Here is a 13,598-nt window from a genome sequence, read left to right as displayed (position 1 = left end):
TAGAAAAAAACATTATAGTCCATTTGTATTCATAATTTATCGGTTTAATATTCCCTTGACTTAAGGGAAATGCGGGTGGTATACATACAGACAAGGCTGTGATAAAAGGGTCTGGTCAATGGATGATTTCACTCTTATGTGGAATACAGAGCAATAAAAGAAAGGCTCAGATAAAACCAAACCAAAACCTAGGCTACAAATATGACTGAAGAACTGACTCTATTAGGGCCTCCCCTGGTGGCACTGGTTGTTGAGCGCTGTGCTGTGAAGCTGTCTGCAGCCTCTGCAGCGCTGGTTCGATCCCAGCCGGGATTGGCAAGGGTCCCACATGGCGCGGCAGACCTCTCCTGTCATGCCCGCTGCTCCCCTCAGTAGTGTATTTCGTCAGTCTGCCTATTCTATTCCCTGCTCTGTCTCTGGTGAATCCTCTCACCCTCCCATGCATCTGGCCTATACCCCAGTTCTTGTATAAATAAATAAATCTTAAAAAAAAAAAGAACTGACTCTATCAAAGGGGGAAGGTGGAGTAAAAGGGAGGCCGGGGTCCAATGAACTATGGTGCAGGATTATATAGGTGCTTCAGTGTGGTGTAGTAACATACATTTGAAGAGGTGTGAGCCTGTACCTCTGAATCATACAGTGTTGTATACCAAGATTACCTCAAAAAATACAATAGAAAAATATATGAATAAGTAAGTATTGGTTTGATTTTGTATTTGATATTACTATTCTCACAGAAGCCTCTTTTCTTTGCATTTTTGAAAATAAAAAAAGCATTCTACATTTATATTGGTTCAGTTCTAACCTTTTTAACCTTTTATTTCTTTGTAAGATAATAGTTGGAGAAACTGCTGTGTTTTGCCTACAACTGGCCACAAGGGACTTTGAAAACCAGGAAAAAACTATTTTAACTGGAGACTGTTGCTATATAAACCCACTGGTGCGGCGGACTGTACGATTTCTTGGTATGTGCTCAGTGAATTGTTTTTATTATTACTGAAACAATGATTATGTGTATAAACTAGTCTGTAAAATGAGCCCTATTTTAACTCTATGTAAATATTAGGTTATATTTTTTCTTGAAATTTTTCAATTTGGTTTTAAAAATAAATGTTACATACCATTTTCTAATAATGCAGGACTCCATTTCAGGGTATCGTTTTCATATTATTTTAAGGAAAAAAAAGAACATCACACACTTAAATATTTAAATCTTTAAGTAACCCAAAAATTATATAAATAAGAGAAATTATTTGCAATGTATATAAAATTTCAGAACAAAATGCTTGGGGGGAATGATAATCTAGATAGCCTGCTGAATACAATGAAGGCCAAGAAAAATAGCTTGGTCAATAACAAAATGTATTTGCAATTACTGTATGTAGCATACCAAGCAATATGTCTGAGCTGTTTTTTATGTAAACAAAATGTATTAGTGATTTTATTAGAGGTCAAGATTCACTGATACTTCAACTTTCAACTTCAATTTCTAGCAATAATATCTATGAACATTGACAAATATTGTAAAACTTATCAATTCAATAAAAGCTTGATCAAGACAAATTTTTTAAGTAACGTAAATCTAATATAAGTTATTATGCCTGGATTTATCAAATAAAAATAAGTGTGTCTTGTATATACTAATTAACATTTAAGATAGATTCTGATCTGAATTAAGATAAAGGGGACCTCTCTGGTGGTGCAAGGGATTAAGTCTCAACACTATGAAGCTGTCACCAGCCACTGCAACATGAATTGGATCCCCAGCCAGGTAGCTGACCCATATGGCGTAGCAGACCTCTCCTGTCTTGCCCACTGCTCCCCTCAGCAATGTATTTCAGTAAATTCTCCTGTTCTGCTCCCTACTCTGTCGCTGGTAAACCCTCTCACCACCTGTACCTCTGGCCTGTTCTTGTATGTAAAATAAATAAAAATAAATCTTAAAAAAAGAATTAAGATTAAGAATGCTAAAACCTTTCAATGTGTTTCTCATATTGATGGGAACAAGGTGAAGCTTTAAGATATTATGCAGAGATCATTTAATCTATATATAAACTCTCTAAAGATTAGTAAAATGTCATCATGCCTTTAAATTTCTCTGGAGACAAAAGGTCTTCATATTTAAAACTGTTCATTTCTATCATCAAATTATACATCTACAGAGCCCTGATTTATACTTTTAAAGGGAAAACTTTTAGACAGGAAACTTTATATAAACAGTTTTTTTTTTCATTTGTGTTATACTGTGCCCTTAATGTATTTCTTTGAGTTAGAGTCAATTAATAACAAAATAAGCAATGTGTAATAATATACCCAGAACTGAAAGTTGACAGGTTCCCAAACACTGTTAAGGAAATATTTTACTTACTTTAAGTAAAATTTTTCTGCTTTTGCAGAAAGAGTATGTAGCACAAAGTAGAGCATGCTTTTAAGTTTTTGCATGTTTTATAATTTCTGTAAAATTTTATGAAAGATTTAGCAGTGTTTGATTTGTTTCCTTGTTTATCATGATTCGGATGTTTCTTATTTATTGTAACAAAGCTTGTAAGCAAAGCTTTACTATAATAGGGCATCATTCCTTATAGAGAGTTTATTTTGGGATCAGCAGAGTGGAGGCACCCTGAGATCTCATTTTAATATGTGTCTTTGTAGTCAATTGCAATATTGGCCTTGGGCCTGACGAGCTAATAGTTTAATTCTAAAGCACATTTGGGAACCTTTACACGTATCAACAGACATTCCATATCCTTATCAAATATTTCTCTCTAATTTAAACAGGAAAGTTTATTACACCAGGTAAAAAGAAGGGTTTAGTTGGGTAAAATTGAGCACATCTTATGGCCTCAATTTCAAGGACATAGAGGTAAAAACTTGTTACTTAGCCCCTCTTGTTAGGTCATGAGGCTTGGCAAGGAAAGGTTGTATACACCAACATTGTCGAGCTCCACTCTCTTATATCTCTGCCTCCCTCAAACTTCTGCCCTTGATAATATTTACTTATTACTTGTAGAATGCTGAGCTATAAAGATGGAACTTTTGTTTCCTTTAAAAAAGTTTAGAGGCAGAACTAAGGACTTTGTTTCATTGCCATTTGTCTACACATAGATTTTGCTATGTGCAGGCTTGTGCACGAAAATTTTATGATCTTACATAAAATTTTGAAAAGTAAAAGGATAGCCGTGCATCTAATGCTGGAAAATTATTTGATCCTGTGCAAATTTCCTGGTGATTTTCTACACAACAGTCAGTAAATTTATACTAAGACTTAGGAATTACTCCAAAGAGCATGACTAAGAAGGACAGCATCTAATTCCTATGACAATATTATATGACTATTTAATGAACCAGCTGTTTGGGAAGTATTATTTTTGGTTCAGTTTTAAAATGTCCTGATTGATTTTATTTCCCTAAAAATTGAAAGAGTGAATTTCTTCACCTCAGTCCCACTTCTTTGAAAGTTGGATGTGTCAGTTTAATTGAAAATGAGGCTAAATAATTTATTTTGCCTATCCTATATAAGTAGAAAATAAGTTTTCGCAATAATGACTGATGACTTTGAATTTAGGAAATGTTTTTATTATCTGAGTAAATACGCAAGTCCCTTACAAAAGTGAGAGAAATTTTCCATATCTAATTTTATGCCTTCAAGTAACCAGAGCAAATAATTCTTAATACTGTGAAGAGAACTGAAAAATTATAATTTTGATTGCTTTATTATTTACTAAATTGACCCAAATTTGATCAATTAAACTCAATCCATAAAAGAAAATTTGCAACTAAGTTACCAGTTATTGTGACTTAAAATTGTTTCTGAAGGCAATGAAGAGATTAATCTGAAATATTCTACTTTATTTAAAATTTTTCACGATCTTGAAATGAAAACTGATGGCATTGGATTTTACTGCTAATTAGTATCTCCAGCAGAGTTAACATCCATCTGAATGGACTTAAGAGGCATAATCAAAGGGAGACAACTGCTTTCCTTTGTGCTAGGAAGACAAAAAGTATTTTTAAAGATAGGGACAAGATAAAGATTGGTATTTTAGTAGAAGGTGAGAGACTGCAACTTCTCAAGAGAAACATTCCCATTCCTAAACTCACTCTTAGAATATCTATTCTTCTTTTATCCTATGTCTTATAAACTTGCCATGCATAAAAATTTAGCCAGTGGTAGACAGCTCAATATGTTAAATAATTTAACACTCCCACTGCTCCAGAAAGAAAGAGAGGGATTGGAGAGGGATGAGATGGAAGGAACATATGTATGTATGCTTGAACTATTCTATAGTTTCTAAAATATTTCTGTGCTGGTTGACTGTAAACTTAAATATACAAAGACTAAAGAGTTAAAATGGTTTGTTTTTCAGGAATTTACACGTTTGGACTATTTGCTACGGATATTTTTGTAAATGCTGGACAAGTAGTGACAGGGAATCTGGCTCCCCATTTCCTTGCTCTGTGCAAACCCAACTACACCGCGCTGGGATGTCAGCAGTACACCCAGTTCATCAGTGGGGAAGAGGCCTGCACTGGCAACCCAGATCTCATCATGAGAGCAAGGAAAACTTTTCCATCCAAAGAAGCAGCTCTCAGCGTCTATGCAGCGATGTATCTGACAGTAAGTAAAGATTACAAACCAGTCTTTATATTTGTGAGTTTTACCGACATCAAAATAATTTCTCCTACCATACCAGAAGTCTCATTAACAGCCTTCGGTAGACCATTTAATTTATGTTCAATAATAGCTGTTTGCATTGAGAATAAAATTAAGTCAGTTGACTCTCATGAGGTTATGTGTGGGTAGTCTGTGGTATTAAAAAATATAGCCATTAGCATTTCCAGTTGAGAGTATGTTTGTCTTTCTATTAAATAGGGCTTAATGGGAACAAATTTGTTCCACAGCAGTCCCCCATGAGCTTATAACAGTGAGATTTAAGAGAACTGCCCAGATCAGATACCACAATTGTCTATTCCAGTTTTGATATTCTCTGGTGTGGGTGAGGAAGGGGCACTCTTTTTTTCTAGAAAACATTTTGTTATTGGTAACTATAGCATCTTAATATTTCGACCAATCTAAATAGCTTTTCATGGAAGTAACCAAAATATGTGCTCACAACTTATGTCTTTCTTTTATTCTTGAGTGTTTGCTATTATTTTATTTTTTAAGATTTATTTATTTATGCATACAAGAGCTGGGGTACAGGCCAGAAATGAAGGGGGGTTAGAAGATTCATCAGAGACAGAGCGGGGAACAGAAAAGGCAGATCAACGGAAATACACTGCTGAGAGGAGCAGCAGGAGAGTCAGGAGAGGTCTGCTGCGCAATGTGGGTTGCTCCCTGGCCAGCCAGGGATTGCACTCATGCTGCAGAGGCTGTGATTGCTTCATAGTGTGGGGCTTAACCCCTGTGCCACCAGGGAGGTCCTGCTATTATTTTAATGGTGAGATTTAGGTCCCAAGTGCATTTATCTCAGGCCCTTCAGGTGAAAGCTCTTGCTCACCCTGAGTACATTACTCTGATACGCAGTAGAAAGAAATGGCAGCCTTGGCAGGCAGTCCTTGATATAAGCTTTCCCTCCATCACCCAGTGCACCCCAGAAGAGTGCTCTGTAGGCTTTTCCATAGCTCTAGTAATAAGTTTGGAGAATTTAAATACCTTTGGATCCTACTTTCTGAAGGTGCCAATAAGTTACTTCCATCCTGTTTTGGATCATTGACAAAAGACTCAGAACCAATTTGGTCATTTGTAAAGACTCAGAAATCAGATTTAGTCATTTCTAATGATTTGAAAGCAACTCAGTTATTTTTACTTTCAAAGAACTGTATGACCATGGAAGCGTTTCTGATGTTCCAGATACAGTCATGTCAGGTTAGCTCTAAAAGCAGAGATAATATGCTGTGATACCCTGTGACCATGCATCAATGCCCTACCTGTGCCTGGAGATAAAAATTACTGACAATTTAGAAAGAAGAGTATATAGCATTGTTCATAACGTTCACAATAGTAGGATAATTTTGGAGGCCAGAATGCGTTTGAACATTTTAAAAGTTTTTAAGTCAAGCTCATGCGATCCCTCCCTGCCTGGAATTTTTAAAAATCCCATCAAGAAAAATTGCATAGGGTTAGGGATCAGATACCATCTATTCACTTCTCTGCCACTATGTTCTGATTTTGTACCATGTGTCAGTGACAATTCCCTCTTGCCTTCTGTCTGCTTCCAATTCTGCTACTGTTTCCCAGTTTCCTTTATCCCATCGGACTTGCTTTCTGCTTTACATTCTAAGATACCTCTAGACCTGATGTGAGATATGTAATCTCTGCATATTCTTAACTAGTCTCTACGTCCTCCTAGAATATGAAGCATTCAGCCTCAAGATGAAGATTTAAAACTTGAATGAAACAGAAATCACAAAATACTTTTCATTCATTGCATCACATATAAATGTGGTATTTATAAGTATCTGACTATGAATTGCAAGTATATCTGTCCATACATATGTGATTGAACCCTCTCTTCAGACAAATTCCAGAATACTCTGAGTCCAAATACTGTTACATGATTATTTAGTACTAAGAGATGATAGATTTTGCTGTGTACCCAGGGTTTACCAATGGTGGTAAATGTGCTGATAATTTACTGTATTACTATTATAGAATATTTATTGAGCATTTGCTGTGTCAGATGCTAAAGTAACAGATCCTTTTTACTAATTTAATATATAGCAGTATATACTTAATAAAAATTTACCCATTTTATCTATTGCTTAAAATTCTTTATTTGTCCTCATTTTTATGTAATAATTATTTGTACTACTTAAATCTTCCTAATAACTCCTTGACGTACTGTCATTGTATTATACCCATTTTATAGTCAAGGACATTTGAAAGCCCTCAAATACTCATCCAGACCCATAGAACCACAAATTTTCCTGGTTACAATGATACCAAATGTTTCATAGAGGGAATCATTAAATCATATCAACCCCAAGGTATACAAGTGAAATCGCTTCTTCTCTACCTTATAATCTCAGCTTCCATAAAGGTTAAAGTCAAGAGTTCAGATGTTGAGAGTAAAAAGCATTTAGTAAAACTTAGAAATCTATCACCAAACAGTGGTTTAGACTAAAAGTTAGGGTTCCTGCTTGTAATTACATTGAAGGGTACCTCTCTCTTTTTAACAATAGATTCTGTTCTTTGCTAACTGCTTTTCTCTCTTCTCCTGCCACCCCTTTGTGTGTGTATGTGTGTGTGTGTGGGTGGGTGGGTGGGTGGGTGGCTGCTATGGCAACTCTGAATATAACTCCTGCTGCAAATGTAGGCATTACGGTCAGATTTTGCTGTTATATTTGATCCTATATACAAAAATATTTCTTCCCAGTTTCACCAGAAACACCTTGGGAAAACTTTATAATAGAAATGTTAGGGTGTTTTTAACTAATACAGTCTCATGAAAAGCTTGCCAGAATTTTGATGAGTAGGTAAATAGGGGAACACAGCCATATATTCACTATTCCCTGTGAAACTAGGCTTATTGCTGTATTTAGGTAGAGATATATTTGTTTAATATGGTATAAATGTTATAAACATATGTAAACACAAAAAATAAGAATGAATGAACCTTATTATGAAGAGTGTAAATAAGAACTAAGAAATATTTTTTCTGATGCTTCTCTTTGTAAATTAGTAAATAAAATTAAAGAACTTGAATTCTCCCTTAACATCTGAATTTAATTAAGGCTTTGGGGATCACTTGATCACACAGTTGTTCTCTTTTGCTTTACTGAGAACTTTCAAGGGAGAAAAATCTCTATGCCTATTTTTGCAAATACTGCTGATTTCCCAGTAAGCTATTCTGAAGGTTACTTAACCTTCTACTGTTAAATTTATAATTCAGCGTTAAATTGCATTAGAATATATTTAAATTCAGCTTTGTGGTATTTCTTTCCCTATAAGATGGGTGACATTTTTTCAAGTTAAAGTGAACTTCAAAGTTGAGAATGAGAAATAATGTTTAGTGACTTTCCAATTAAGTTCATAAACCACTGAAACTGAACGACACAAAATGACCTATTTAGTTAGATCACTTCCAGTTCTGGCTTTAGATTTTCTGAAGATAATTTAAAAAAAAAAAAAAAGAATTGGTACATTTATTGGCCTATTTCTTTTATCTGTTCCTACGTAACAAACCACCCTAAACCTCAAAACAATAGCAATCAATCACCTACCAAATTCAGTGGGATGACCTGTGGTTTTCCTGGCATCAGTCCTTGCTTCCTTCATGGATCACAATCAATTGACCAGTTGACTGGGGCTGGACTCTACGGGGACATATCTGGGTCTTGCTCGCTCTTGGGGGGGGGGGTCTTCCTTATAGGTCATCGTCTCTGACAGCATCTTGTAGTAGCCTTCAAAGAAGGAAAAAAACAAAGATGCAAGGCACCTTGAAGCTTAGGCTTCAAAACTTGTCCAGCAACCCCATCTTTGTATTCCATGGTCCAAGTGAATCCCAAGGGTGATGGGCGAAAAAGTTAGACTGCACCCGATAGGTGCAAGTTGCAGCAGAGGCACATTGTGAAGAGGTCAGTATGCTGGGGCAGAAAGGATTTGTGAACATTGAATTTACTAGAGTCCTTTCTCAAGAGTATCAGACAGTGACCTCGCCCCCACCTTTGGGTCCCTTTTTAGCACTGTTTTAATTTCTTGAGACTGATCAGGGATGGTGTTTGGAGGGAAAAGGTTGGGGGTAGATAAAAAGACAAGCTCTGGTAATCTCTATAATGTAACGCCTCTGTGTGTCTCCTCATAGCGGCCAGTCATCCAATCAGTGACCTCTCACTTCCCACATGGCTTCTTGTATCAAAAGCCTCCAAGGTTCCACCTGCAGCAGTTCTACTCACAGGCTACTAAGTATCAAATAAACACAGCCCACTGGTGTCTGTTAAGGTACTTTTACCTAATTCTATACAGGAACATGAGCAGACTTCTCATTCCAGGCTACAGGAATTTGGGGGATGCATTCCAGTTTACATGCAGCAGTTGATTTTGTAATTTGGACCTGCTGCTCAAGTGGCAGGGCCTGCTGGCTTTGTTGGTGCCAGAAGTGTATGGCCCCTCCCCCACTGGAGCCCCTGGGGCTCTGGCAGCATCTGCTTGGGCAGCAGCAACAGTTTTCCCACCAGGAGCTCTAAAGGCAGTGGTGGCAGCAGTGGGGACTTTCCCTCCCATGACCAAGTACTCTGCCCATGAGCAGTGCCCAGGCCATGCAGAGAGACCTACATAGATCTGCAGGCTTCTGTAGACCTTCGCAGTCCTGGCCACTGTACTTCTTAGCCCCTGACTCTGATACCACCTTGCACAGGTGGCCAAGGGCCTGGTGTCTTAGGAGCTGTTAGCTATTGGGTCAGACGAGCAGCTCACAAAGAGCTGTTGATATTAGGGTGCCTGATACTGCCTCCTGGGTGACTGGTGGTGATTGGCACAACTGGACAGTGCTGTCCAGCACTGTTGACAGGTAACTGGTACTCTGTCTGCTCACCTTTGAGAACACTCCACTGCTTCTGGTCATCCAGCACAGCCTCCCAGTGCTATTGATATTGCTGTCCAGTCCAGTACCCAGTGCTGGCCAGCCTGGCCTTCAGACTACTGCTGATGACTGCTATAGTGTCACTGCAGTGGCCCCACCTGTGAGCACCTCCAACTGCCACTGTAAGATGAGTTCTGGCCCACTGCTTGCTGATGGGACAGTGCCATCCTGTACAAGCAACCTTTTCTGAACACTGTGGTCATTACCTGGGATAAGACAGCCAGCCACTTGGGGCCTTAGAAATTCCTTCTTTTCCCCCAATCTCCTGTTTGTTAAATAAACCCCATTGTTGCTGGCCCCTGAGCGTGAATAGTCTTATAGTTAGATGAGAACCCACGGATAAGAACCCACAGAGAATGACCTGGCCCCCACCTTTGGTTCCCATTTTAGCACTGTTTTTAATTTCCTGAGACTGATCAGGCTTGGTGTTTGGAAGAAAAGGGTTAGGGGTAGGTAAAAAGACAAGCTCTGGTTTGCCTTTCACTATTTGTCTTCACTGGCTGATGAGATATGCCTGCATGAGAAAGTCATTGCTCTAAATCTTCCCTGCTCGGGAGTAATTGAATGCTGACATGTAGAAGGTCCTGTGCTCCAGATTTCAAATGAACAAATCTTGTCTACTAGGTAATAGATCAAAAAGTACTTATTGAGCTCCCACACATAATGTGACTACTATACTATTACTGTGACTGCTGGTGTTACAAGCACTACTGTTAGTCAATTGACATTTCTCCTGTCAGCCTGCAGCTAAGTGTTACTGGTCGGGGTGTGGGAAGTTACAAAAGACATCTGTGAAGCAGCTATTAGGTTCCGCTATTTTCACAACCATGGACTCTTTACAACTTACCTTCTTTCCCTTCTTGCACACTCCTCCGTAAACTCCATGTTTTTAAATCTGTTAATTTTTCCCATCCCAGTTTAGGGCCAGATATTAATCAATGAACCATCATAAAAAACATATAATGCTGTTTTGAATTGCATACTATTATTAAGATGGTAGGGGTGATAATAAACAGTTAAGAAAATGATTACAAACACATGGATAGTCTGCATCTTTACCTAAATCACCTGGCTTCTGTAAGGGACACCTGTATGTGGGAATTCTGTGATGAACATGTGGCTTTTGATGTTATCTGGCTCTCTAGTCACAGCACAGAAATGCCTGTTTTCTATAGTGTAACAGAACCACTAACCAGCATGATATCACTAGTACTGCCAATTGACTTAATATAGTTCCAGCCAAAAGCAAAGAGCACTGACATTCTAGCTAATGCGTATGGGCTTATTATGGATAAATAATACTATTCTATTAGGATCTTGGAAATATTGACAAACATGTCACAGAATTCCATTAATTTGTCTGAGGTTTCTTAGGTGTTAGCAAACCAGTTTGGAGACTTCTGGCAGCATCTTGCATATTGTAATTGGAAAATACAGGACTTACTATTAACAGGGTAATGTAGGATAGGGGTATATTAGAGCCTCTGTAGGCCACCAGGTCTTATGCCTTTATGGACCCCCTTTGCGATTAAAAAAAGTTGTCTTATAACTTTGTTGCTATAAAAATGAATTTATAGATATATTAAACACTTTCTCCAACCTAAATGTTCACTTTTAACTTCTGTATTTAATAGAACTTTATAGTTTCATGGGTCCCTAGAAGTGTCACAGACACCAAGTACAATACCCACTGGGTAAGCTACCTCTGAGGACATGGTACTTAGTGAAGTTCTAGGTGGAATATGATGGTTAGTGTATCTGGTAATGACAAGGAGAGCCATTCAGCAGTGTCTAGGAAGGAAGCCATTCAGTGTCACAGTGGCAAACAGCAGGGGAGAGCTTCAGAAGTAAATGGTATTTGGGATGAATGTTGGAGATGAGAATAATTTGGATGGGCAGAGATGTCTCAGATTAGGGAGCAGTGAGAGCAAAAGTAGGGAGTAAGAAACAGCCAAAACAATTAGGACCTTATTGAGAAGGTAACCTTATATAAGCTATATATGTGGGAAACAATATGATTTAAAGATGAACAAGAATAAATTAAGAATCAGGGCCACTCTCAATGGTGAAAAGTTAAACGCATTTCCATTAAGATCTGGAACAAGACAAGGATGTCCACTCTCACCATGCTTTTCCACATAATACTGGAAGTCCTAGCCATAGCAATAAAATAAGAGAAAGACATACAAGGAATCCAAATAGGGAAGGAAGCAGTTAAAAAGTTACTATTCGCAGATGATATGATAATATACAGAGAACCCCAAAAACTCCACAGAAAAACTAATCAAACTAATCAATCAGTTTAGTGAAGTAGCAGGATAAAAAATCAACACACAAAAATCAGTAGCCTTCCTAGACACGAACAATAAATCTGAAGAAGAAATTAAGAAAACCATCCCTTTTATTATTGAAACAAAAAAAATCAAATGCTTGGGAATAAACATAACAATAAAGGACCTATACAAAGAAAACTATAAAACACCGTTAAAAGAAATAGAAGACGACACAAAGAAATGGAAAGAAATCCCCTGCTCATGGGTTGGAAGAATTATCAAAATGGCCATCTTACCAAAAGCAATTTATAGATTCAATGCCATTCCAATAAAAATTTCAATGACGTTCTTCAAAGAAACAGAATATTGATGAAATTCATATGGGGCCACCAAAAACCCCAAATAGCCAATGCTCTCCTGAAAAAAAAAGGGGGGGATTGAGGTATCACACTCCCAGACTACAAACTATACTACAGAGCCATAATAATCAAAACTGCATGGTATTGGAACAAGAACAGACACACAGACCAATGGAACCAAATAGAAAATCCAGCAATAAACCCACAGATTTAAGGTCAACTAATCTTTGACAAAGGAGCAAAGAATATGCAATGGAACAAAGAAAGTTTGTTCAATAAATGGTGCTGGGAAAACTGGGTTGCTACATGTGAAAGAATAAAGCTTGACTACTACCTCACACCATGCACGAAAACCAACTCAAAATGTATTAAATTACTAGACATAAGACCTGAAACCATAAAATATATAGAAGGAAATATAGGTGAAACACTACATGACATGCACCTTAGTAACATCTTTAAAGACACATCACCCAAAGCAGTGATAGTGAAGGCAAAGATAAACAGCTGGGAAAACATCAAATTAAAGAGCTTCTGCACAGCAAAAGAGACAGCAACCAAAACAAAGAGACACCCCACCGACTGGGAGAAAATTTTTGCACAGACACTAATGATAAAGGGCTGATCACAAAAATCTACAAAGAGCTGATGAGACAACAAAAAACAAAGAAAATAATCCAGTCAAAAAATGAGCAGAAGAGCTAAAAAGAAACTTCCCCAAAGAGGAAATGCAAATGCCCAACAGGTATATGAAAAAATGTTCAACATCACTTGTATCAGGGAAATGCAAATCAAAACTACAATGAGATACCATCTTACACCAGTAAGAATGGCACATATTGAAAAAACTAATGACAAATGTTGGTGAGGATGCCGAGAAAAAGGAACTCTCCCGCACTGCTGGTGGGAGTGTGAACTGGTCCAACCACTATGGAAAGCTGTGTGGAGATTCCTCAACCTGCTAAAGATGGAGCTTCCATATGATCCAGCAATTCCACTCCTAGGTATTTACCCAAAGGACACAGAAACATTAATTCAGAAAGGCACCTGCACCTCTATGTTTATAGCAGCATTATTTACAATAGCCAAGCTATGGAAACAACCCAAATGCCCCCAAATAGATGACTGGATCAAGAAGATGTGGTACATATACCCAATGGAATATTACTCAGCAATCAAAAAAGATAAACTCATTCAATTTACAGCAACATGAATGGAGCTGGAAGGGATCATGCTCAGTGAAATAAGCCAAAGAAAAAGAAAAATACTGGATGGTCTCACTCATAGCAGGAATTTAGAAAACCTAAATAAGGGACCATGAAAAGAACTATATTTATATTAAAATCAAAATCAACAAGCAGCTATAAACTAGACACACACTA

At 37.5% G+C, this 13,598-nt stretch overlaps 1 protein-coding gene across 1 annotated transcript in view; it reads left to right on the top strand.

Annotated features, from left to right (window-relative positions):
- The window catches only part of PLPPR5 (phospholipid phosphatase related 5), a 110,032-nt gene that overhangs the window by 36,668 nt on the left and 59,766 nt on the right, over positions 1-13,598 (top strand). Inside the window, exons 3-4 of the mRNA XM_054691853.1 lie at positions 833-965; positions 4,368-4,618. Coding sequence (XP_054547828.1) covers positions 833-965; positions 4,368-4,618 — 384 coding nt within the window. The remainder of the gene's footprint in view (positions 1-832; positions 966-4,367; positions 4,619-13,598) is intronic.

This window comes from Talpa occidentalis, unplaced genomic scaffold (genome assembly GCF_014898055.3).
Source record: "Talpa occidentalis isolate TD23 unplaced genomic scaffold, MPIMG_talOcc4v2.1 talOcc4.9, whole genome shotgun sequence".
Taxonomy (NCBI): Eukaryota; Metazoa; Chordata; class Mammalia; order Eulipotyphla; family Talpidae; genus Talpa; species Talpa occidentalis.
Note: the sequence above shows the minus strand (reverse complement) of the source record. Positions and strands in the feature narration are given on the sequence as shown.